The sequence below is a fragment of the Fundulus heteroclitus genome, chromosome 12 (assembly GCF_011125445.2).
Source record: "Fundulus heteroclitus isolate FHET01 chromosome 12, MU-UCD_Fhet_4.1, whole genome shotgun sequence".
NCBI lineage: Eukaryota > Metazoa > Chordata > Actinopteri > Cyprinodontiformes > Fundulidae > Fundulus > Fundulus heteroclitus.
In genome coordinates, this window is record NC_046372.1 from 26,725,041 (window position 1) to 26,752,554 (window position 27,514).

General features: G+C 39.6%; 1 protein-coding gene across 1 annotated transcript in view; it reads left to right on the forward strand.

Annotated features, from left to right (window-relative positions):
- npffr2a (neuropeptide FF receptor 2a) overlaps positions 1-27,261 on the forward strand; it is a 47,805-nt gene extending 20,544 nt beyond the window's left edge. The window contains exons 3-4 of the mRNA XM_036144380.1: positions 22,597-22,696; positions 24,932-27,261. Of these exons, the coding sequence (XP_036000273.1) occupies positions 22,597-22,696; positions 24,932-25,784 (953 nt within the window). The 3' untranslated portion in view covers positions 25,785-27,261. The remainder of the gene's footprint in view (positions 1-22,596; positions 22,697-24,931) is intronic.
- The last annotated feature ends 253 nt before the right edge of the window (positions 27,262-27,514 follow it).

A 27,514-nucleotide genomic window follows, 5' to 3' on the forward strand; every position in this document is an offset into this window, starting at 1 on the left:
TAGTAGTTTTTGCGACTCACTTCATAGAGGGCTCTTCTGAAAATGGTACACAGCACGATTTTCTAAAAGACTTTTGCTGAAGGAAAATTCTGCAGATGACAGAGATATAAATACTAAATGATTTGTCTGGTGTGTTTTGCCTTGGTGCAGAGGCGGTTCTAGACAGGAGCCAACAGGGGCCTGTGCCCCTGTTATGGCCCCTGTACTAAAGACATAATATTAAATACACTCCTTACGATTATATGCATAACTGATTGGTCACTTTGACCAGTTGTACTTTTTATCTTTACAGTTTCCCTCTAACAAGGATTTAAAAATTAAGGAGTTTCATGTTTAGTTTCAGCCGTATTGAGCTGGGATCACTGTTTTCATCTGCTAGATCAGGGCTCTGAAACCTGCAGTTCCAGAGCCACAAGTGGCTCACTTAATATTATTAAACAATTAAATATTGCCCTGTTTTATTATGTCATTCTTTTATGTGTCCCTATGAAAAAAAAACACTGACACCACCTGGTAAATTTGGAGTAGAACTGCCACTGCTTTGCTGTTGGCCTGGGTAACCCTAAGCTATCAATGGCTATTGATAGCCTAGGGTTACCCAGGCACACGTCCCTGATTTCCTGGGAAAGTCCCATTCTTAGATGACCTGTCCACAGCAAAAGACATTTCCCTGATATTAGCATTTGAGTGATTAGAAAATGTGTGTAGAGTGTTATTTTAGTGGCCGGGTAGACAGTGGAATAAGGCATGATGTAACAACAGCTATTATAGTAGCTGATTGTGCTGTTGTTCAAAGAGGCCAGATATTCAGCCACCTTTAAAAAAACATGAAATGAAAGAGCAGAGGTATCTGTCCTGCGACATTATGGTATGTGTGAATTAATTTGTTTTGTTTTGGCTGGGCTGATCCTTATGGACTCAACACACGACAGCGACTAATGTCTTTCATCGCCACCCCAGTAAAGACCCAACACACGGGACAGAACTGTGACGGCAGCATCTCAAATCGCGCCGTTAAATCGCTGGTTTGCCAGACATTTTATTGATTATGAATGTTGTGCCACTATGCGTTAAGTTATTTTATGTTTAATAAATAACTCTCTGGCTGTTAGGTATTGCCTGGTGGACAATAGTTGTTATGCTCTCTCTGTTTAGGGGTTCAGAGGAGGTAACATAAAACGGTCCAGAGAAAAGGAGTGGCGTATGAAAGGATTTATTTACATAGGAAGGGTTTTACAATAACCAAAACACAATACTCTTAACTCAATTAATACAACCAAAGAAAAGGGCTAATGGTTTCAGGGATGTTAAATGCAAAATAAAATACATAAGGTTTAAACGGGTCAGGTTAAAGATAACTCAAACCACCCAAGAAGACAAATAGAAAAAATAAAGGTGCACACAAAGGGTGCACGCACGCACGCACGCACGCACGCACGCACGCACGCACGCACGCACGCACGCACGCACGCACGCACGCACGCACAACTTCCAACTAGCCATCTTCCCCACACTGAAGGAATGCTCAAAAGTCTTTTATATGGTGCAGGTGGGCCTCGTCAGGGTCTGATTGGTGTGGCAGTCCTCTGCTGGTCCAATGAGGTCGCAGCTCCTCTGCAGCCTCCCGGCAGCCAATCAGGAAGGTGTTCTCCCACAGCTGAATCTGCATAACTAATACAAGCCTGCACAATCTCAAGAGGCCAGGGGCCGTAACAATTGTTGAAAGAGGGATTATGCGCTGATTATGAGCACTGACATTTTTTTAACAGCAAACTCTGCACACATGTAGAATAAATGTGCGACAGCTTCTCTTCATGTTCAAGAATTTATTAACAGAAATAAATGAACATCCAGAGAACATCCCTATAGAATGCTGTTTATCTGAATTAATATTACATTTTACCTTTAAAGGCTAGTGAAACTAAACTAAACTACTAAGCAAAGTTAAGATAAAAAGAAGCTAAGGAACTATGTACACGCAATAAACAAAACGACAAATAGAATTTTTTTTTTTGAAAACCATCACAAGAATAATTCAGTGAATGTTGGGTGCACAGTAGTTCCAAATTAGACAACCAAAATTAATCTTAAAGAATGTGGAATAAGGTTAAATTAGCTTAACTAATTTGATATGTGTTCAACCCATTCACAATACATCACCAGGTTAGATAAAACATTATTTGAGGAAATAACATTTTAAAGAGTGATTTACTGAGTAAAAATAAATAGCGTCTGGGGCACTTGATTTTATTAATGCAATTATTTCTCATGGAAAGAATTCAGACACAAATTGGTAACTTAGGAGGGTGCTGTGGCGGACAACCGACCAGAAATGACGTGTCGAGGGCCATCCTGTGGCTATTGTTAGCTGATCATTAGCTTGATCAGTTAACCTCCTTAAGTTACGTGAAGCACCATTAAATCGACATTAGTACATGCTGTACTAATGTTTGTAGCACTATGAACAATGAAAAACCAGAACCAGCATGATGTTTAAAAAAGCATAGTTACATTTACCAGAGTTAGTAGAAGTTTTCTGGGAGGCTAATAGCAACTAATGCTAGCGGTGCTAACTTAAAATACTTTCAAAGGTATCCATGATTAGTTATAACAATGGACTTTGAGAAATATCTATTTTAGATATAAAAATAAAACAATAAAAATACTGTAAGCTGTAAATTAAAATAAAATATTGTTACATGGATGTCACCATGTTGTTTGCACTGCAATGCATTCTGGCTAAATGACGTATACTAGGACCTAGCGCTTTCTCAGTCCAGTAAAAATAGCAATGAGCAACGGTAAACCTTTGCAGTTTGAAATACAGCGTATTGTAATTGATGACAATGTATCAAAATATTAATAATGATAATAATAATGAAACAGTGAATGACACGTACCGCTTGTAGGACTGTGCTCCTGGCAAGTAGCGCTCTGTGTCTACTGTCAGGTCCAATAACACTTGCTTAGGATCTGATCGGTCCGATCTTCGGTCCGGTGTCAGGTCCACGATTTCACATTTGGTACTTAGGCAGTGGCAGTAGCTTCGTTATTTTAAAGGGCTTCCAGTGTTATCTGTCTCTGATCTATCTCCCAGCATCTTTCCCTTGCAAGGCGGCGGGGTTTAGAAGCTTTATGGATAATAATAGCGTCCAAAGGTAACGCCCACCTGTTGTCATTAATTTGTTGGCAAAAATGACTCAAACTCTTCTATATTGAGAGCACAAATGTGGTTCCTTCAGAAGTTGTGTTCTTTCAGTGGTGCCCTTCTATTTTTCATGTGTGAAGTGAAGACTCGCTTCACTTTGTTTGTTGTTTTTTTGTTTTGAAGTCATGGCCAACCGTGTCGCAATTTCTGAATTTCCACAAGTCAAACACAATATGCTAAAAAAACAACTTACCCATCCTGTGTTTAACTCTGTAGGTTCCAGTCCAGTAGGACCTAACCCCGTCATCAACCAAGCATGCATTGCACGTGTGAAAAAATGGCAACCTCCATGGGTGAAAAATATAACAAAGAAATTATAGTTTTTGAAGTAATTAGGAGTATTTACGTATCACTAACAACAATTTTTGTTAAGTTAGTAGGAAAATTAAAACATATGTTGGTCAACCTGTTCGACTAGTAATGGATCCGTTTAAGCTCTATTTGGTCGTAATGAGCTGACCGATAAAACACAAACACTGATGTCCCATCGATGTATAAAACTGTTATGGAAATAAAGTTTGTTCTAACAGTAAAATATGTCCAAAACACATCAGCATAGTATGGTTTCAAAATGGCCAGCGGGAGCTTAGCTGTAAACGCGGCCTATTTTTACCTCATTCAAACCTTAAAAACAAAACCGTAAAAACACATTAAAAGTAAACAATTTTAAACGTACCCTGCTTATTTCTCTGTCAAACCTCTGCCTCCGTGTCCGTTTGATCGACTTTGGGACGTTTGATTGTGAGAAGTCACTCCAGGGTGAAGCAGGTTATCTGGGCTGGGGCGAGGAAGCGTCTGGCTCAGGTGGAAACAGCCTGGCGAGCTTTAAACAGGTCTCTGGTGGTCTGCGTTGGGCCTATGGAAGCTGCAACGTGTGGATCTCTGGCGTGGATCAGCTCCCAGGTCAGCTTTCTCCTGCACAGCTTAGAAAGATCATAGAAGTTGGTTTCTGTAGAGGCTGGTTCCTTACTCTGGCGTCAGAAAACAGACTTTACTTAGCCTGGCTGATGGTGGCTTAGTCTCCCCAATGTAGACGTCTCTTCACGGTCCTCTGGAAAGAGGAAGATGAGGGGAGAGAACATGGACTTTGTTGCAGCAGCACCTGCTGTGACGGCAGTCCCTGTTGGAGGGAGTGACTCTGCTATAGTGTCATATTTCTTACGGCTCCAGCCTTAGAGTCTGATTTTATGTTCTTTCTGCTGATTTCACGCCATTTAACTGGAGGGGTTTGATATTTTCAAAGCAGCCCATGACAGGCAAGGATGAAGAGGATTTTGCTGGAATTAACTAAAATCTTGCTTTTATATCTACTCTGCAAAAGAAAAAACACAACTGGATACATCCTATATTACAGACAAGGAAACAGCCTGGAGGATATCACCATTTTAAGGGCGCTCCTCACGGCTCATCCAGATGAATGGCTGTAGTGCCAGAGACGGCAACTAGAGTTGAACATTGTTCAGCTTTCTTGTGTCGCCCACTTGCGCATGTTCATGTGTACAAGCTTAAAATTTCACACCCGCCAATTTCTGGTTGCTTTGCTGGAGGAGGACAGGCGATTGTCGCCTCATCGCACAAGATCAAAAGGGAATGAAAGAAGAGGGAACGACGTTACTCTCTGTGGGGCGAGTCCATTACTGGTTGTTCAAGAAGCTGCTTTACTTTCTGTCTCAGGATCAACGATGTACAGCTGTACAGATGTGCATTTCCTGGCAGACATTTTCACGTATATATAGTGCAAGTGTAAGTTGGTGGGCGTGGCCAGCTACAGCTTATTTGCATAAAATAAAAACAGCGTATTGTAAATTTGCTCAAAATAGGCAAAACTGGGGGTGTGGAAAATCTCATAATCCAAGATTGATTTTGTGCAAAAAATTTTATAAAAATGTTTAGTGTAGCCCATAAATCTATCCTAAATGTTTAAAAGAAGCAAAATAGGTCACCTTTAAAATCTGACAAGTAGTGAAAATGAAGGCACAGCAAGTTTATTTGTAAAGCAGATTTCAGTACAAGGACAATGCAAAGTGCTTTACATGATTAAAACATAGGAACATAAAAAGAATAAAAGCAAGTAAAAAAACTGTTTTAACAAAACAAAACATTATTTTATAATTATATTAATGATTTTAAAAACAGTCGGACTACAAACTAATGATGGTTCAGTTAACAGTTTAACTTGAATAGTCAGAGACAATACTAAACAAATGTGTTTTTAAACTTTATTTTAAAAGAACATCTGATAGTTTGTTCCAGATAAGTGGAGCATTAACTGTGCCTGCAAGCTGAGTTCTAGCGTTTTTTGTCAGTTCACAAACACACGATAATCCATTTTGTACCTTTCCCGCTTCAAGCGTTTTTCTCTGAACCAAAAACGGTTTGGGCCAATCACGTTGCAGCATTTTGTGTTGAGGCGGGACATACCGCTGCGATGAAAGCAGGAGCAGTTGAGCCCACAGCTGAAGACAACACAAACATGGCAGCACAGGAGGACGCACACATAGCTGCTGCTGTTTTATAAGACTCCACAGATTCTTCTTTGATAATAGAACAGCAAGAAGCGTCTTGACCTGCTTTTTTCCTTGTGTTTCTCATTGAAGTTGCTGCTTACATTTTAATTTGATACCATGATTGGCTCAAACCAACTTTGGTGTAAAACAGATTAAATGGGAGATTAAATGGGAGCGATCCCAGACTGGTAATATGTAGAACATAGAGTGGTGCACTTTATCAATCTAGCTGGCCAAGCTAGTGGAGAATGGGAACTAAATGAACGTCTTATAGGGATCATGGTGCAGTGTGACTGCAGTTTCCCATTTTACCATCTGCGTTGCCTGTTTCTGCAGTCTCCAAAAGGAGCTTACACATGGGTCAGAGTTTGCATGCATAATCTGACCTCCAGTTTTTTATTCATTTATAGATCACATCCTTTGCATATAAAGTTATGTATACAAGATTTAGGCCCTGTTTTGTGTGTGCACAACCTTTATAAGTGAGGCCCCTGGTCTGCAGTTCCATGACCAGGATAAAGCTGCTTCTCCTGGATCCTGGAGGTTCAACAAGAAACCGGAGCTTCCTCTCCATCACCCCATAGTTTGCTTTTTCAGAGCAGCTAAAACATCCCTCAATAATTGGAGCACATTAGAAAATAACGTTAGAACGATTAAGCTTGTGTACAAACTAGACATGTTATGTTTTAATAAACTGTAAGTGTGTGGCTGTGTCTGCTGATTTTCTGTTTAAAACAGGCTTGTTGTTACCTAACCTGCCTGGGTCTGCTGCAGCCTTCGTTGTGTCGCAGGCTTCCTCCTGTTCTTGCCCCTCCTACAACTGTGCAACTCGTAGCTGATTACATAAGTGGGGGATTTGGGGTTGGTCAGCCCCTGAGGTGTTAAGAAAAGTGAGTTTGCTTTAATGGAAACCTTAACGTTTTGATTGTATTCTAATTTAGTGACAGGCACCTGTCTCACTATGAACCACAGATGGGTGCAGTTTAGATTAAAACCGCATTCCCTGCAGACACGTTCACCGCACATGCAGCATTCTGAATAAAAAATTGCAGAATGTGCAAACTGAAACACCAGGCAGGGAAAAATGAAACAAAGGCAGCAGCAGGTGGATGAAAAAAAACAACACAGCATGAAAGTGAAGTGGCGGTTGCCTGCTGGAAATCATACGGTGTTTAGGTATGTAACGAGTGATGAATCAGGCCAGTTCTAGAATGAGGAGGCATATTAAAGGTGAGATTCCAATTAAAGTGTAAAGTGTAATAAGACGTGCAGAAAAATAACTGATTCATGTTAGAATAGTTCTTTTTAGCTGTGTTTATTTCTCTTGTGCTTCATTCATTTTAATGAGTTGCATGGTTTCAAAGGGGGACAATTTTCCAGCTTTGAACAAACTTTATTCAGAATTTAGAACAGGACAGAAATGCCTCTTCCTATCTTTTGAGTTTTGCTCTGATGAATTTGAATCGTAACGTTTCATTGCCATATTTAATCTTGGATTTTCTGGTGGAGATGCTGTTCAACAGCTGGTTAAGCCGAAAATGCTGTGATGACGTTTTAATTAACCTTTTTGACTCTGCGTGTGAAGGTTCTCAGTCAGATTCATCCTTTACATCAAACATGTAAAATTTTAATCTTTGCTATCCTAATCCATAATTGGAGTCATGTGAGCATATTTTACTTTTTCTGCCCAGTTAATGTGTCATTGAAGGATTAATACACGAGATGGGTAAAGTGAAGCTGATGGTGTGGTGGGGAGTGGAGGATTTTGTCCTCCCAATTCAATAGTGGAACTATGGAGGATTAAAGGGGACAACATTAAATAAATACATAAATAAATGGAATAAATATATGATGAAATAAATGTAAATGTATCATGAAATAAATAAATGCACCATTAAATGTGCCATTAAAATCTATCATTAAATATACCATGAAATAAATACACATGACATGAAAAATTTTTAAATGAGTAAAGTAAAGTAATGAAATAAATGTACGATTAAATAGTCCACTGAATAATTAAAAGTATAATTTCTTTATTCAATACATCATTAAACAATTAAGTGTACCATTAAATTATAAAATGTAAGATTAAATATTTAATGTGCCATTAAATAATTAAAGATGCCTTTTAAAGTTATGACATTAAATAATGAAATGTCATTTTTGTTAAATTCATTTGAATAAACATTTCATTATTGGAAATTGGACAAATGCTTAACTTGCGATTAGGCAAATTGAAGATAATATGTTTTTTAAATTAAATCTAAAAAGCCAATTACTTTTCAAGATATGAAGTGGATTCTGAATCTTTTTCAGTCTTGTGGTTTTAAATTCTTATCTTGGCCTGGAAAAGGATAAAAAAATCCATCCCAGACTTTTCAAAATTTACGACCTTAGTAGTATAAATTAGAAATAGTGCTTCAGTTACATTTACTATAGAGGAAAAACATTAAGAGCATATTCCCACTGAATAAAATTAGTAAAAGAAAGGATGTATTTCTCTAAATGTTTCAGTGTTGAGGACTATATGATATATGTGTGCAAAGAACATGTCCCCAAAAAGATGTGTTATCATTTTTTATACTGACAACAAATATGTGTCAGGAAAAGCCTTAGTGTGAACATGGCGGCTTGATGCTGTCCAGGCTGTGTGTGGCGCTCAGAAAGGGACAAAAGCCCTTCGAGGAGCAGAACTTTGGGTTGTCATGGAGGAGAGCGTCTTAAGTGCAAACACCAGGGATTTTCACGCTCTGTGTTAATTTTACCTGACAGCTGGTTCTAGATGTCACACATCTCAAATGATCTCCAGTGGCAGCGGCGGTGAGAGGCTCACATTCTCTCTACTCGTTGTTCTGAGGGAGCTGCTGGGCATTCTCACTCTTTTCAAGCAGGACAGAAAGAAAATAACAAAAGGTAGGTGTTGTCAAGGCTGTTTTCTGCAAGTCTGTTCAAAACTGACAGGCTTAGCAAAGTGAGCTGCGCCTTTATTTAAAAAGCCACTTCCATTACAGCTGACATTAACCATGACTATATAAACTGGTTAATTTCCCCCAGAAATTGAGCGCAGTTGCCAGATTTATAATAATTAGCTAAATTGTGTATACAGATTTACCCTAAAGCCTTTCTTTAACAGCAGGTTTCAAGCACCAAAACTAAAACAAAAAAACAAGTCATTACATAAGGAATGAGGAACAGGTCCAACACCGACTCGGTTCTCAGGATCCCCAGCTGACTCCAGATCTTCGCATGGCTAAATCCCTCCTGCCAACACTTAATCCTGAAATATGCAGGACAGCTTGCGGCTACCCGGAGTAAACAGAATGACATCTTATTAGCTTTCCAGAAGATCACAGCGTTTCACTTTATGCAAAATAAAAAAATAAATAAAAAATCTCTTTGAACATCTAGCCTTGGCTTAACAGCAAACAACATCTGCCGCACAGCAAAGCATCGAGCAAATTTAGTTCCAGGGACAGAAGTAAGGATTGTTAGAAGTGTTTAAAGTTTGACAAACCTGAAAAGCCATTTGAAAAATGCTAATTTTATACTTAAAACGTTTAGGCCCTGGATGCATCACAAGTTAACACACAGGGAAGAACTTTGAATAAAAGCTTTAATAAATCAGTATTTTTAAAAGTATGTTTTAACTGCAACATTAAACTGTCTGCAAAGTGCTTTAAATATCAATGTCAATTTTATTTATACTGTATGATAAGAAGCAACTAAGTATATTTTATCAGCTAGCTAAATAGATATGCACTTTATTGTCCCTGTAGGGCACCTTTCCCAGATGACAACTACAAAGTTTCTCACAAATCAAGACAGGGAACAAAATTAAAGTCTGACTAAACAAGTTAAATTCAGGACAGTTTGACTTTTTTTTTTTTTGGAGGATCTTCCAGCACTAGTGACTCGTTTTTCATACAGTAGGCTGAAAGGAAATGGGTTACGAAAGGGGTGGTGGGGAGGGAGATGCAACAAATAGCCACAGGTCAGAGTTGAATCCGTTCGGCCGCGTCAACGACTAAGGCCTCCGTACATGGGTCGTGTGCGCGCCAACCAATGCGCCACCGAAGAACAACCAATTCAATTAAATTTCATTTATATAGCGCCAATTCATGAAACATGTCATCTCAAGGCTCTTTCCAAAGTCAAATTCAACAATACAGACGACAGTGGACAGTCGTCTGCATTGTTGATGGCTTTGCAGCAATCCCTCATACTGAGCATGCATGAAGCGACAGTGGAGAGGAAAATTCCCCTCTCCACCGTCACTTTTTAACAAAAAGGTAAAAGTTGAAATAACAACAAACAATACAAATTGGAGAGCAGTAGGAGAACTCAGCAGATTGAGAGAAAAAGACTCTGATGTCCTCCAGCAGCCTAAGCCTATAGCATAGAACTGTAGTTATTAATTGGCCTGGGACTAATTAATAAATCAGACTGAAAGATGGTTGCCACTCCTCCTCCTCTTCCTGTAGATCTGGGAATGTGGAAATTTGAATAATTGGAGGGAGTTGACTCATTTATACTAACATAGTCCTCTTGTAGCCAGGTTTCTGTGAGACAAAACAAATCAATCTGTTTATCAGAAATCAATTCGTTAACTAACAAAGTCTTTGGAGGGAGAGACCTTATATTTAATAGACCACATTTAATTGTTTTATTTTTAGGTTCAAGGTGAACCGTATTGATTTTTATTAGGTTTTTATGATTTGTTCCTTTTAGATAAGTTTTTGATCTGTTAAGTTTTGACCGTGGGAAAGACACCGTCTCAATAGGATAATGGATGGGTAACAGTACAGAAGCTGCAGAGAGGTGTGTTAAACTACGGCTCTGCTTCCTGGTCTGGACCCTGGGTTGTCAGCATTTAGGAGGACTAATAAATCCGGCCAGATTCCTAGAAAGAAGAGCAGCACCATCCAAAGTAGGATGGATGCCGTCTCTCCGGATCAGACCAGGTTTTCCCCAGAAAGTTCTCCAGTTATCAATGTAGCCCACGTCGTTTTCAGGACACCACCTAGACAACCAGCGGTTGAATGACGACATGCGGCTAAACATGTCATCACTGGTCAGATCAGGCAGGGGACCAGAGAAAATTACAGAGTCCGACATTGCTTTAGCAAACTCACAAACCGAAGCAACACCAACTTTAGTGACCTCCGATCGGCGTGACCGGGTGTCATTACCGCCAGCGTGAATAACAATCTTACTGTATTTACGCTTATCCTTAGCCAGCAGTTTTAGGTAAGATTCTATGTCGCCCGTTCTGGCCCCTGGCAGGCATTTAACTATGGTCCCTGGTGTCTCTAGTGCCACGTTTCTGACTATGGAGCTGCCAATAATCAGGGTCGGCATTCCCAGCGGGTGTGTCGCTGAGTGGGGAAAATTTGTTAGAAACGCAGACGGGTTGGTGGTGAACTGGGGGCTGAAATCTAGAGCTATGCTTCCTACGAACTGTCACCCAGCCGGCCTGCTTACCCGGCTGCTCGGGTGCTTCTGGAGGACCACTAAGTGCTTTTAAAATTATTTATGAATAATGAAAATTACATTCATCCATTTCATTCTTTAAATGGAGGAAAATGTGTAGTTAATGTTAATGTTGTGAAAGGAGTTTAAACAGACGTAATTCTCCTCATATTAGGCAGTGTCGGTATGTTGAAACAATAATGGGAGAGCAATTTTGTGTAAATTTGTGTCGACACTTTAAAACAAATCTACTTCCATGTCTAGTTGGTAAAAAATGAGACGGAGTTGACTGGATCTGCTCCCCCTGCGTCGCTCCCGATGCAGTGGAAGCAGATTCCATATCAGGCGCCCCCCGCCCCCTTCTATTTGCATGCAATCTGAAAATGTAACATAATCTCACTCTGAACATTAAAATCTGAGAGGTCTGGTCATTTAGGTGTCCAAATGTACCCAGAACCTTCCTACTTCAAGGCAACTATGCTAACAACATCAGTAGTTAAGCTCATAACGCATTTTCTCTGAATATTCCACCAAAAAGTTCACAAAATCTGCCAACAAGATCATTTCAAACAAGCTTTTGATATAAATGTTCTGACAGCAGAAGACAGATCAGGAGGAGCTGACAAACTTATAAGGCTTCACTATCTGTGTTTCATCAATTATTCACTATATTTCTCCTATTATACCAGGAAACACACTTGAAACTGTCTGGGCGAAGATTTTCCCAAAAGAAGATCCACTGTGAAGCACAACCGTATCACATGAGATGATTTGCTTCGTGTCTTCAGAAAAAAACGCTCACTTTTATCCTGTTAATGGCTCACATTGTGTAACCTTTTTTATTTATCTTGAAAATTTGTCAGATACTTGGATGATGTCCTGGAAACAATACAAACAGCACTATTGTCCAAAAAGAATAGCGCTATTCAAAATCATTTTCATCCTCCGCCTTTAAAACAAGCCATTAAAATCTAATGGAAGCAAACTAATGATATCTTGAAATTAAGCAAAATGGCAGTCTGAGTGCCTTTGGCGATTTTGCTTAATATTAATCTTTAAACAAAGTATTATTGAAAAAGTAACTTTTTTCATCATAAGAGACTAATTATTTTTGGTTTTAGCATGTCTGAGGACCAAAGTTTGCAACATCACAGACTCTTTTCCCCAGCGGGCCGGGATGCACGCAGACAATTGAAAAACAGATTAAATAAACGGAGGTGAAGAAGGCTGGAAAAGCAGCGTGGAAGAGCCACAACACTCTTTTACTTTTCCAACACTTTTGATGTTGCAGTTTGAACACTAAGTGGATCAAAGCCTGTCTTTTATAACCAAGAGCTGTAATTTAGAGATGGGAAAGGATCGTGGCAGAAATTATATTACAAAAAATTAACACTTATGACAAAAGTTTGTGATGTTTCCCTTCTCCATCCATTTTCATTTTTATCAACACCGGTCCTTCCTACAAACTGGGATGATCCTCTGGAGTTTTGGGTTTCTATATTGCTTGTATTTTGATAATTTCTCTGTTTTTAACTACACTCACCGGCCACTTTATTAGCTACACCTGTCCAACTGCTCGTTAACACTTAATTTCTAAGCAGCCAATCGCATGGCGGCAACTCAGTGCATTTAGGCATGTAGACATGGTCAAGAGAATCTCCTGCAGTTCAAACCGAGCATCAGTATGGGGAAGAAAGGTGATTTGCGTGACTTTGAACGTGGCATGATTGTTGGTGCCAGAAGGGCTGGTCTGAGTATTTCAGAAACTGCTAATCTACTGGGATTTTCACGCACAACCATCTCTAGGGTTTACAGAGAATGGTCCGAAAAAGAAAAAACATCCAGTGAGCGGCAGTTCTGTGGGCGGAAATGCCTTGTTGATGCCAGAGGTCAGAGGAGAATGGCCAGACTGGTTCGAGCTGATAGAAGGGCAACAGTGACTCAAATAACCACCCGTTACAACTAAGGTGGGCAGAGGAGCATCTCTGAACGCACAGTACGTCGAACTTTGAGGCAGATGGGCTACAGCAGCAGAAGACCACATCGGGTGCCACTCCTTTCAGCTAAGAACAGGAAACCGAGGCTACAATTTGCACAAGCTCATCGAAATTGGACAATAGAAGACAATTCCTTGCGTTTAGTCTCATACCTTATTCTTGGGTTCTGTTCGTTGGATGTATTCCTCTCTGTCCAGTGTTTCTCCTTCTCCTCAGTGAGAAATGTTTCTGACGTAGTTCAGCTTCCTTTCTGTTAATTAGTCTCCCTCCCTCAGGTGCCCTGCCTTCATTCTGCTGCTCCCCATTTCCTCTGATTTGCTCCTCCAGTTAATTTCTCATTCTCTACGTCTCAGAGCATGTGGGATGCAGCAGTCTGTCACTAAAAGAGCTCTCCAGCTCTGCCACAGCTTCATGCATGGGGTGGGAGACATTGTCCATCAGAGATGTGATTCTCTGACAGTGCTTCTGTCTCCCACCACCTGCACTGGGTCCAAAGGGCATCCCAGGACAGAGCTGGCTCTCCTAACGAGCTTATCCAGTAGTTCCCTCCCAGCTACAGATCAGCTGCTGCTCCTACACACCATAGAAGAAGGCTGATGCCACCACAAAGTTAAAGAAGGTCTTCAAAGACCTCAGCCTCCTCAGAAGGCAGAGTCTGCTCTGACCCTTCCTGTGAAGAGCATCAGTATTATCAGTCCAGTCCATTCTCTGGTTCAGGTGAACACCCAGGTACTAATTAGAGTCAGCTATCTCTACATCAGTTCCAGTGAGGTGATTCTGTTACTCAGAAAGTCCATTTGACAACTTATACAACCTAAGTCCTCATTTTTTAAATTCTTGTCCTATTTCTATATTCATTATTAAAACACAGCATATTTCCATGTACATCCTAAAATGTGTGCAAACAAGCAAAGACGGTTCTTAGTATAATATCATTGAACCTGTATATTAGCTGGTAAACTAAAAGCAGTTTCCTTTTGCAAACATTCCGCGGGGCCGGGGGGGGGGGGGGGGGGTACAAAACACCTCCCTAAACACACTTCTATCTAATTATCCTAATAGATGTAATATTCCCTGCATGGGTGAGTCTCCTTTCTGCACCATCAAACATCAAAGGAAGAAGACATAGCTGGAGACCCTCCTTTATGAGGTAGACTTAGACAAAGCAAGTGTTTTATCATCCATTAATATTACCAACCACTAACATGGATTACACACACTTTGCAAAACATGCAACAAGGAAAAAGGGTGAGGCCAGATCCACCATGCTATCCACCCACAGTGTGTACATCTCAAATTATGTATGCATGCATGTGGATATTGACAAAAGTACTATAAATATGTAAGACCTTGGGCTTAGTGGAATGGTCTAAAACTGTATTTTAATCAGCAAAACACAGGAGGTCACTCTGAGTGTTACCCCCATATCACTGATCAACAACGATGCCATGAATACAGACTGTTGGTTACAGGGTGATGCACATCCAGCCCACAAGTGTGCCTGCGTCTAAACCAAACCGTAATATATAAATATCATTTACACAGTGAGTGGATGACATTTTCATAAAACAATAGTATTTTATAGCCCTCCGTGTGTGTGCAGTTAATTGCTCCAATTACATCAATAAAAGCCACAGCATTGTTTGTGAATGAAGTCTTCAAAAACCGGAAACATACTGTGTTATAGGTCTGCAGCTTAGAAAGAAGTTAATACCACTTTGAATTTGTGCCAAAAGAGGTTATGTATAATAATAATTATTTATGTGCCGCCATTCCTGCATTGCTGTGGTATTTTCTACACGGAAACAGCAACTGTTTAAGAAAGAGTCAGTAATAATTGTACAGAAAGGGTATAAACAGCCACTCTGATGACACTACATCAGAGTCAGGCCTGTTGATTTTTATATGCAGATGAAAGCATTTAAAAGTCTTTACTGGCTGATCTTTCATAAATCAGGTCTTATAACAATAACATGAGGCTGTTTTTATCTTTGCTAACTTTGAAATAGTGCAGCGGCTGAATAAAATAAAATAAAAGCAACGTGATGGACAGTCTTCACAAACATGTGATGGAAGGTCACATTTTGTTAAAGGGAAAAAGAAGCCAAATCAAAGCTGACTATATATTTTAGCAACTCATTAATTCAGATTATTAACAACATGAATTATTCAGCGAGTCGGTTTATTTAGATGAAAACTTTTGTAGTCATCCAGCTCACAGATGGCAGACGGAGAGAGAAGATAAAGTGTTGCAATGGCCCAGACTAACTCCAGACCATACGCTGACTGAAGTGCATAAACAAAGATAAAACTCAAAAATACTTTGAGAAGGTGGGCCAACAAAGTGAGAAACACTTAAAGTCATATTAAAGTTAAATCCACATAATGTGTCCCACTTTACCAAGAACAGGCTCTTAGTAGGGAGACCCAAAAAGACAATTAAATAAAGACCTAAATATAAAACAGTTGTGGGATGAAGTAAACGTATATTTGGAACTGTTTACTGAGAAATATTGCATTTATTGTAATATAATATTCATGCATAATGTGTACTCTCATCTTAAAGGGTGGATGAAGAGTTTTGGAGTTTAAGCTCCTTATTGTGCACCAGCTTCTTTATAAAAAATTTAATTGGACAATTGTTTAAAGGCTAAATCGTGGGCAGATGTGGACAATTCTCTTCTTATGTCTTTATCCGCTCGGCAGACCAAAAGGCCTGGAGTTGATTTGATCTGCGGCGCTTACATTTGGAAGATTTAGCTGTAAATAAACAACATGCGGTCATATTAACTCTCTGCAGGTGAAACAAGCCATCCTTACGCAGCAAAAACAGGGTCATGAAAACTTGGAGAAACTGCTACAGTTGTGAGTGGCAAAACCTGCATTTTGGTATATTCGGAGAAAAAAAGGAAGAACTAGTGAAGTACTAGTGATGCAAAAAGACCTGGACGTCTGCAGGAGACACAGAGGTGGATTATAGCAGAACAGTTTCCATGGTGAGAAGAAACCCCATCACAACATCGACCAAGCAAACAACTCTCTGCAGGAGGTAGGCGTATCGATATCCAAGGCTCCCATAAAGAGAAGAATGCATGAAAGTAAATACAGAGCGTTCACTCTGACGTGCAAGTCATGTGCATGTCTCAAAAATAGAAAGGCGGGATTGGACTTTGCTGTAAAAAAAAAAAACATCTAAAAAAAGCCGTCAGGGTTCTGGAGGAACGTTCTCTGGACAGATGACTAGGAAAGAGTATGGAGAAGGTGTGGAAGAGCTCCAGATCCAAAGCATGCCGCCTCATGCCTAAAGCACGGTGGAGGCGGTGTCATGGCTGCCGGTGGCGCTGGGACTCTGGCGTTTGTTGATGATGTCTCACAGGACAGCAGCCGCTGAAGCCTGAGATGTTCAGAGAGACGCTGTCTGCTGAAATCCAGCTACATCCAGTAAAACTGACTGGGCGGTGTTTCATAACACAGATGGACAATGACCCAAATGATGAGGGTATAGATGATGGATAGACGGATAGTTGAGAGCAAAGTCAGATTCCTGGTTTGAGTGCTCCAATCTGGCGATAAAAGCTGAATCTGATAAGGCTGAATCCCCTCATCAGACTCCTTTTGATTCAGCGGCGCTGCTCTTCAGATGTCTCATCATCTCATGTCTAAAGCAGAGACCAGCTGCCTCAGGAGCTCAGCTCAGTTGCTAGTTTAAGGATTCTTGCATCTTTGGCAGTGATCAGTATCTCCTGAGTTTATCTGAAGGTAAAAAATAACCAGACTGGTTAATCTGCTCCTTCTTAACCGGGTCAGACCTGAGCCGCCTATACTGTACCCCTGGTATTAGTTCAGGAGCATTTAAATAAAAAAAGCATTGCCCATCCTTTTGAAGGAGTTAATTGCACCCATTTCTTTTTTTTAATCTAAATCTAAATATCTGAGCTGAGCAGCTTTATGCTGGCTTTTATCTGTTCCTGATCCTGCTGATGGCTGTAACTCATGTCAAGACACTTCATGTGTCTGTTGGAGGCGTTGATACCAGACATTGTGAGGGATGAAATTATCCCTCGGGAAAGAAAAAGCCATCAATCTTTTTTCCCTTTCTGTGCTCAGATTTCTGTGGTGCTGCCGGATTCATCAGCATTAAGTTTAAAACTTAACTAACGAGAAACTGGAACACGTTAGACTGTCACACCAATCTGTTCGGATGGTTGCTGCCTTGCAAGAGTCAGTGTTAATCCTTTTGCCAGGCTAATTATCTTTATCCTGTCAAAACGCATCAGCAAATTGTTTTTCAAAAAAGCTTCAAACTTTTTCAACAGTGAAAATCTGATGGAGAACGTCAAGATTGTTTTTTCTTAGAGAAAAATACGCAGTTTGTTATTTTTACTTTCTTTTTTCACTCCCAAGCCAGTTTTATTTTTTATAAAAAGAGAGGAAAATAGTTTGTTTGGCTAATAGTGTTGGTGGAACATGGAGGTGATGGAGTAAGAATGTAATGGAGAAAAAAAATGAGATAAAAGAAACTGTTGTTTTATTTAGCAGCAAAGAACGCTCCTGCCGGATGGTCAATGCGTTTTATATCTGAGCAAAATGGAAATGACGTCAGAAGAAATGACGGAGGAAAACGGGTCAAGCTGAAGCAGACGGCACTTTGAGGGGAAAAATAAGGCACATCAAAGACTCGGCAACCAGAAAGCAAAAGGCTTGTTTGTGTCACAGAGATCAGAAATTGAGCTCCTTCTGCTTTAAGTCAAATAAATCTGTCAATCAGAGCCTGGGAAGGGCCCATCAATAGTCTCCCAGCACTTCATCAGCCAGCTTTGAGCCTCATGTTCTCCGCTGCTCTCCAGCAGACTGATATGATGGGATGTGAGTGGCCGATAAACTGGAAAATGCAGAGATGTTGCCAAACAGAAGGTATTTCTGCTCCATATTTCATCTGCTTGTCAGAACAAACTGACGTCTGTCATAATCAGTCAAACTAGCTACTCAGATAATCCTGAGCAGGAGTTTCCAGGGGCCACATGTGCAGCCTCAGGACTGAATTTTCTACAGCCCACTGTCTGCAATTCAGGAATGAGACAAATTTAGCTGGGAAGCACTGATGCAGATGGAGACTTGAGTTTTTTTTTTGTATTTAGGGAAAAATTTGTATTCCAAATTAAAATCTTTAGTGCATCCAAATCAGCTTTAAAATTGCCTAATTGAATTAATCATTTAAAAATAGCTGAAACCATGTTTTTGTTGTAAATAGACTAAATTTATTTTCATATTTTTCAGTCCAGCCCAAAGATGTTTATCATGAAACATTTCTTTCAAAGTGCCAAACAGAAGAAAAAGAAAAGAAAAGAAAAGAAAAGAAAAGAAAAGAAAAGAAAAGAAAAGAAAAGAAATAATATGGCAAATGTATGAAACACTTTTTAAAGTTTTGGGCCCACAGTGATTCACACATCAATTTCCTGCAAACAATCTAACTAGTTTATTTGTTTAAATTAAACATGGTAAGTTCAGTATATTGTTAAGCAAGCAGCAAAAATCTACTTATAGTTATTGATATTTAATGTATTGTTATTATTGCTATTATTTGGCCAGCAATTCGTTTTAATTTTAAGAGTGTTGCCCGTATGGCAGACACCACTGGTCTGGTACCAATTTGGCTCCAACGCTAACAGGTGGAGTATTTATGTGCTTTAAGTCTGTAAAGTTTTTGTTCAGTTTTTGCATTCCTGTCATTGAGACAAAGCAGTTCCCTACCAACAATCCACAGCCTACGGGAGAAGGACAGTCATTTAAAAAAAAAAAAAAAAAAAATGAAAAAATAAAATGTATACAATCATTTAAATCTGACATTAAAAAAACAATACAAAACAAAGCTGGAAAATGGTAAAAGAAAAAAGCAAGTACACCTTGGCTGCTAAAAAACCTTTTCTTAGCAAAGTTGCATCCAATGACTTCTGGAACAATGTCCTCTGAACAGATGAGCCCAAACCAAACCAAACCAAGGCAGATTTATTTCTATAGCACATTTCAGTACAAAGACAACGCTAAAGGCTTTACATGATTAAAATATAGGAAAATAAAACAGAATAAGCCAACATTGTAATTGTCTTTAGATGCATTTGAAGGTTTTGGAGGATCACTACTCCCAGGTTTCAGGCCTGATCAGTGATTTCCTAGCTGAAGCAGCTGAAGCTGTGAGCTAACTCTGGATCTCTCCTCTATTAGTACAAAAAATATTACTTCAGTTTAGTTTTTATTCAGTTAAAGAACATTTTGTCTCCTCCTGCATTGATTTCTTCTATTTCCTCAGAGGCTGAACTGGTTCATAGTCACCTGGTGACATGGTGATGTAGAGCTGTATGTCGTCTGCATAGTGATGGTAGCTGATGATGTTTATGATCTGAGCTAGAGGAGCATGTAGATCTAGAACAGGAGGAACCCAGGATGGAACCTTGGAGAACCCCACATGTGATTTATGTCGTCTCTGATGTAAAGTTACCTACTGACACAAAAAAAGTCCTTGTCCTTTAAGTAGGATTTAAACCACAGCTGTTTGACATGAAACCTAGAAATGTTACTTTATTTTCCCCATCACTGAATCAGAAAACCTACAAATCCCAAAATTCACTGCAGACCCCAGTATAGTTACAACAACTGAACCCTTCTGGTTTAGTAAAGCCGAGGTCTTCAGTCAAATCGAAGCAGTTCCACTGAAACGATACCGACAGAAGGCTGACTGTGAAAACGGAGAGACGGTCTTTATTGCTGCTCATGTAAGTTGAAATCGGAGCAAAGGCATTGCTGAGTTCAAACTGGGATATTTTCCACTGGGGAAGAGAGGAAATTAAGTGTGAACCTCTTACAGAATTGATGCAGACATAAAAGAAGTGGACTGAAGTTCAAAAGCAGCAACACACTAAAATGCTGCTCTGTTGGCTGCACAGTCTTCCATTTTTAGCATGACACAGTGTACATATACGGTCATATTCAACAAATTAGAATATCGTATTTTTTGGACCGATATGCGCAGTTAACGTGAATTAACGTGTCTGTGTGTCTCTTTGTGAAAATACAAGACGCAACGGAATATAAGGCACATTACATATTCTTCCCAAGTGTGTGATATCACTCCGTCCCTCCGGTAGGGTGACCAGACGCCGTTTAGGATTTAGAATATTGCATCAGACGGCTAAAAACAGAAACATTTTCATGCAGATATGGGGGCTTAATGAAAAGTATTTTTTACTACTGGCTTTTAAGGTTGTTTTAGAGAGTACTTTTAATCTGACAAACATTGTATTAGAAAAGCATATTCTGTTTTACTGAGCATGAATGTAGATTTATTACACATAGAACAATATTTTAAAGCCTTTATTTGTGTCAGTTATGATTATTTTATGCTCACAGCTATTTAAGTAATGTTTAAGAAGCAAAACTTCAGACCATAATAGTTAAGATTTTAAGCCTACCCAGAGGTAGGCGTTTAAAAAGGATTCTGTTTGAAATCAGAGAATAGAATAGAATTCAACTTTATTGTCATTGTCACATGTCAAAAATAACAAAAGGCAGTTTACATCCATCCAAAAGGGCTAACGTGATGCACAGTAACACTGTTATGATTGTGCTATAGTTGAAAATGTAAATTAATATAAGTATATGCGGGCTATGTTATAACTGTTGTATATGTATATAAAGGCTATAAATGTACTATATGGGTAAGTATAAAAATATACAGACTATAAATGTACAGACTACGAACAGGTTATGAATGTGAAAGGTTATAAATACAAGTAGATTATCTCTGTATTATCAATATGAGTATATGTGTATACAGGCTATAAATGTACTACATCTGTACTATAAAGTCTAATATATACAAACTATGACTATGAAAGGTTGTGAACAGATTAGAGAGAATAATAAGTATATATAGAGTATTTACAAACGGGTTGATACAGAGTAGGTGTACAGTATTTACAGTAGTAACAGGTAAAAGTACAGGTAAGCGATGGTTTAATCCATGTGTTGTTGTGTGTGTGAGAATACAGTCCGTCTGTTCAGATGTCGGGTTGGCAGAGTTCAGGAGTGTGATGGCTGTAGAGACTCGCATAGGCCTTTATCCAGCTAATAAAATAGGAATAAAACATAATAAAACACAGGAATTGTCCAATTTACAGCACTTTCTTCATCATAAACACAAAGATAGCGTTGTTCTGAATCCATGAAGACGTCAGGAACAAAGAGTGTGAAGTTTGACCGAGTCATCCATGAAAGACACCTACACTGTTCAGCAGCTCATAGACAAAGAAGCTGCTCCCACTCGGTACGCTGGAACATCACTGCAGACAAATCCCTTCAAGGTTTCCTTCCCACTAACGCGTCTGTGGGCGTGGCCATTTACTGTGGGCGTGACCTCCTTCAAGCCGTCCCGGATCATGCCAGCGGAGGAATAAAGATTAATTCAGACGCCATAGAAAAGGAGTTCTCAAGCTGCAGTTTGTCTTTTGGTTTTTAGTACAATTATAGACTCTTCAATTTAATCCAAAAAATTTATTCTACAACTTCATAAATTACTGTTTTTTAAATGTTTTATCTTTCTAGTTTTTTCAACTTTGTTTAAGTTTTTTAAACAAAACGAAAGCAAAACCATACCATCTTGTAATGTCAACAAAAATATGTACAGCTATTTAGAGGAATTTAGGCTTTTGAGAGAAGATGATCGTGAAAGACACATTTTTTATGCATTTTTTATCTCATTGAAAATCGTTTAATAGTTCATTAACTATTCAGAAACCAAAACACAAGTTTATCACAATTAGTTATAGACTGTCGCTTAATGCTTGCTCAGTATGGGGGATTGCTGCAAGGACATTTTTTTTTGACCAATCTGTATAATCTGATTGAATTTGATTTATGAAAGTGCCTTGAGATGACATGTTTCATGAATCGGTAATATATAAATTAAATTTAATTGAATTGAATTTTATATATATATATATATATATATATATATATATATATATATATATATAGGATTATTATTATTTATTGCTCATGATTTAAGGTAATGAAAAATCAGTTATTTAGGAACCTCAAAAATTACAGACCAATAAAAAGGGGATTTTTTTTTTTTTTTACACAGAAATGTGCCGTAACTGTAAAGTCAAACCACCCAGTAAAAGGTGCGGTTGATAACAGTGGAAATATTCAGACTTCTCTTAAAGCAGCAAACATTTTTCAAGCACCTTTTGGATTTTTCAGCGGGTAATCATCTCTAAAAAAATGAACGCTCTCCTCCCTGAACCATGAGTGCCCCATTACGGGTCACGACTCGTGGTGAACAGCCGTCCCTGTGATTTTTCTCAACAGGTTGTTTCCTTGCTTAAACAAACTGAACGTCATTTTCTGTCGACAGGATGGCCTTTCGGAAGCCTGGTCTGCAAAATGAGCGGCATGGTTCAAGGGATTTCAGTTTCAGCCTCCGTCTTCACTCTGGTTGCCATCGCAGTTGACAGGTAAAGTTTTTTCTTCATAGATATGATTTTACTAAAGATAAACCACCAAAATTAAACCATTAAGTGGGACATGGATAATAGATAAATAAAACGTAACTCTACAGATGAAACACTTGGCCGTGTTTAGCCTGTTTCTCTAACCAGGTCAGCCAGATTGATAATATTTAGCACTCGTTCTGCACATTATCAGTCTGGGACTGGATCCCTTCGGGGAAAGGCGGGGCATTCAGCAGAACCTTCCAAGCTGATTGGGTGAAGCGACACCTAGTGCCCACCCACCAAAGGTTTTAACCAATCACGGTATCAACTTAAAATGTAAGCAGCAGTCGTTCACAAGAAGGTACCCCAGTCAAGGCACTGTTCTACTATCATTGATGAAATCAATAAACTATCGCTTCATGCATGCTCAGTATGAGGGATTGCTGCAAAGCCATCAACAATGCAGACGACTGTCCACTGTGGCTCTACGCTCTTTCAGGAGGAGTGAATGCTGCTTGGAGAGACTTGATGCAACCTGCTGGGTTTCCTTAGAGAGGAAACTTTCTCACCAACCTGGAGGATCTGATGGAAGCTGACTTTGGAAAGAGCCTTGAGATGATATGTTTCATGAATTGGCGCTATATAAATAAATTGAATTGAATTTGCGGCTCTGAATGAGTTTAATAAAGTGGACTGTAGGCAAAATGGCTCTTCAGACTGTGAAGGTTGCAGGTCCAGGTCTAGGAGAATAGTGCTTCCTCTCATCTCTGTCTGTCCATTTCCTGTCTATTGTCACAGAAATTTAAAAAGCAACATACAGAGAAATGTTGTTTAGGGTAACAATTGTGTGCAACAACCCAAATCATCCAGTTGCATTAGAGGAATCAATCAATGGAGGACGTAAGGGTGACAAGAACTATCAAGCTTTAAAAAATGACAGCTGTCTGGCCGTCTGGTGAGGTCATTGTTATTATTTGAGATCCATGGAGGACGCCATCGCCTCTGGAAAGGACACATTTACTCTGAAGTGCATTGGCTTCCACAATTCAAAGTCACTTTATCAGACAGAAAATTACTGGTATCAAAAAGGGCAGGAAGATGAAATGTAGTTTAAGCTGTTACGTTTAAATTCGTCTTTTACTATTCACATGGATAATAGCCTAATTATTTATAATGTAAGCCGGAATAGCTGGAGATCGGTCCTTTTTTAAACATAAACAAAAGAGACCTTGAACCTTAATTATAGCGATAAATCTCTGCAGCAGCAGATTAAACAGTCACAGATAACTTAGGATAACCTCCTGCTAACCATTTCTTTGTTTTGACTTCATATTGTAAAGAGCAGATTAGTGCAGTGCAGAACTAAAACGTCTGTCAGCAGATTCACCCACCTGAGCTGTGGATGTCTGCAACTCATCCAGAGTTAATCTTCTCTGATTAATCATCTTAGCACTGCAAAAAGGGAACTAAAAATAAGTAATTTTTTTCTTTAAATTAGTATATTTGTCCTTGATTTGAGCAGGTAACTTTAAATGATCTGCCAATGGAATAAGATTTTTGCACTTTAAAAAGGAACAACTCATCTCCATCATCTGATTTCTAGTGCAGTGTATCTATTTATCTTATTATAGGGGTAAAATACTAATTCCATTGGCAGATAATCTTATTTACATGCTCAAATTAAGGGTAAATACATTATTTAAAGAAAATGTAACTTAATTTTAATTCCCTTTTTGCAGTGAGGTGATGTACCATCCTGGTTCAGATCATAGACTAAACCAAACTCTGAGATTTAAAGCTTGTGATTTGTTTTAAAATCTAGCTCTGATTTAAATGTCTATAACGTTCTTCCTAAACAGCATGCTGTGCTCCTTCATGATGCTATTCCTTCGGTAATGTTCTGTAACAAGGCCTGTGTTTATTCTGGGCCTACACTGCAGATGGACTATTTACTAATTGGGTGATTTCTGAATTTAGTTGGTTAGTATGTAATTTTATTTCTGAAGTAATTTGAAAACCTAGCCTCCATCTTCTTCCTCTTCACTGCTTTGTGGTCGTCTGTCATAAAATCCTAAACATAAACATAGTTTTCTTGTTGTAATGTCACAAAATGTGAAAAACTTAAATGATGATGAATCTCGTTGCAAAGGACCCCACCTCTCTACATTCTCTCCAATTAACCCTTCTTTAATAACATTGCAAGTAATTAGAGTTTCCATGTGCATCCTAACGGCACCTTCTTCTTTAAACCTGCAGGTTCAGATGCATCGTCTACCCATTCAAGCAGAAGCTCACCATATCCACAGCAACACTGATCATCGTGGTAATCTGGGTTCTGGCCATCTCCATCATGTGTCCCTCTGGCGTCATGCTGCAGGTGACCAGGGAGCAAAGCGTGCGGGTCCTGCTGGGCTACGACAACAAGACCAGCCCCTTCTACTGGTGCAGGGAGAACTGGCCCAACCAGGAAATGAGGAAAATCTACACCACGGTCCTGTTTGCAAACATCTACCTTGCCCCGCTGTCCCTCATCGTGATAATGTATGCCCGGATTGGGATTACGCTCTTCAAAACGGCCGTTCCGACTGGAGGAAAGCCGGGCCAGGACAACCGGCACAACGTGTCCAAGAAGAAGCAAAGGGTGATAAAAATGCTTCTGATCGTTGCTCTGCTTTTCATCCTGTCGTGGCTGCCTCTTTGGACTCTCATGATGTTGAGTGACTACGCCAGCCTGACAGAGCAGCAGTACAGGATTATCAACATTTACGTCTACCCCTTCGCACACTGGCTGGCCTTCTTCAACAGCAGCGTCAACCCCATCATCTACGGCTTCTTCAACGAGAATTTCCGCAGAGGTTTCCAGGCCATGTTTAAGTTCAGCCTGTGCGCGGCGGACGGACAGCGCAGGAAAAGCTACTCGCACCGACTGCAGGGGAACTCCGTGCTCCCGGCTAATAACGTACAGACCTCCATGGAGCCGATCTCCCTGAACAGCCTGGGCAGGAACGATTCCAGGCCAGTCAACCACGTTCCTGAACGGGAACTGGTGATGGAAGACCTGGAGAAGGGATCGTGCAGTAGCGGTGGCGTGACTGCCGTGTCCATCTGATGACGCGTGTTTTCTTCATTGTTATTTAAGGATGTGATGAAATTTCAATCTGCTGTGCCTATGAGAAGTAACATCTATCTGAATGAGTTTTAAACGACAACGTCAATTATCACGTTCTTTTCAGTAGGGACTAAAGACGATAAAGACGACAGGATGAAATTTATTCTTGAGTGAATACCCTACATCTGCCGTTTACTCTAGAAAACAATTGCAAATGATCAGTGTTAATAGTGTATTTAAAAGCTCATTGTGCTATTTGTATCGTAATTATCAGTAAAGGGAAAACTAAGTGTCCGGTACACAAATAAGTCAGTTAAGATTAAGTAATATTCCACGTTATTTTTTTTCTCCACTGTAGATGCTATAAAAGTATATGTTTTAATATATAAAAGATGCAGTGAAAATTTATGGGCTGTGATACCTGCAGAGCAGATTTCAAGAGTCTAAATGAGACGTTAGATTTTGGTTCTGGTATATTTGTTTTGATAGAAGATAAAAGTTATCTTTACTAGATGTTTAAAGACGTTTTAATCTACAGGGTTCAGATTACGCTTTAATTTTAGATCATAAGATTTCCTAATACACGGCCATAGTAACACCTTGCAATAACTTTTAGCTTCAGAACTCCCTAATTCTTCGTGGCAAAGGTTTGACATGGTGTTGAAAGATTGCTCAGAGATCCTGTTCCATTTAGACATGGTGAGATCACACAGTTTCTGCAGCTTTATCATCTGCATTTGATGCTTTATGACGTAAATCTTCCGTTCCACCACATCCCAAAAGTGTACTACTGGGTTCAGATCTAGACTGTGGAGGCCATTGGGCTGCAGTGAGCCGCTTTTAAAATTCAAGAAACCGGTGTAAAGCAGCACCGTGTATGTTTTTGACCCAAGTATTAGCTTAATTTGCAATATATTAAATGACTTTTTCAGGTCAATATACAACACTTGGCACCTATCAATGCTTTGTGCGAGCTGCCCTCCTCAAAAACTCCCCTATGTAACCTGAGAGGGCCAGATTTGTTGCTGCCGTAACCATTCTAGGTTAAAGCAGTCGTACTGCCGTAACAACAAAACAAAACAGATGTGATACCTACCTGATCAGACATATTTTTGGTTCTCTGATGTAGGATTTCATATAGAGGGGTGAATGTGGCCTTGTCTTTCCAAGTACCTCCACGACTTCTCAGTTTGCAGGTCCAAAGTGGTCTGCTATCAGATTCCAAAACACGGAGGGAGACTGTTTAATTTTGCGATGGTGCAGTACTGCCTGTGGCCTCCAGGGGCGCTAAACCTGGAAGTTACAAGTCTAGTGCCCCTAGTGGCTAAACGTTACATGGTGATTTAAGATGTTTTGAGATTTGTGAAATGGTGCATTATCCTGCTGGAAGTATCCACCAGAACAGGGGTCGGGAACGTATGGCTCGCTCTTTTGATGATTTCATCTGGCTCGCAGATAAAACAAAATATCACTGCTATTGTTTGCTATACGTTGAGCAACCTGACCAGTTCTCAACGTATTTTTCTTCTTTAGATAACGTATCACATGATCGTTTTAAGAGTAAGTTGATGGTTGATATCGCGACATAGGCACCAGCAACTCCCGCGACGCCATGAGGGATTAAGCGGGTCAGAAAATAGACGGATGAATGGATGTTCACGGACACAGACCGCTCCTCAGCAGAGAGAAAGACCCACCCGGTAGGTTAAAATTGTTCACAAAGGATTATT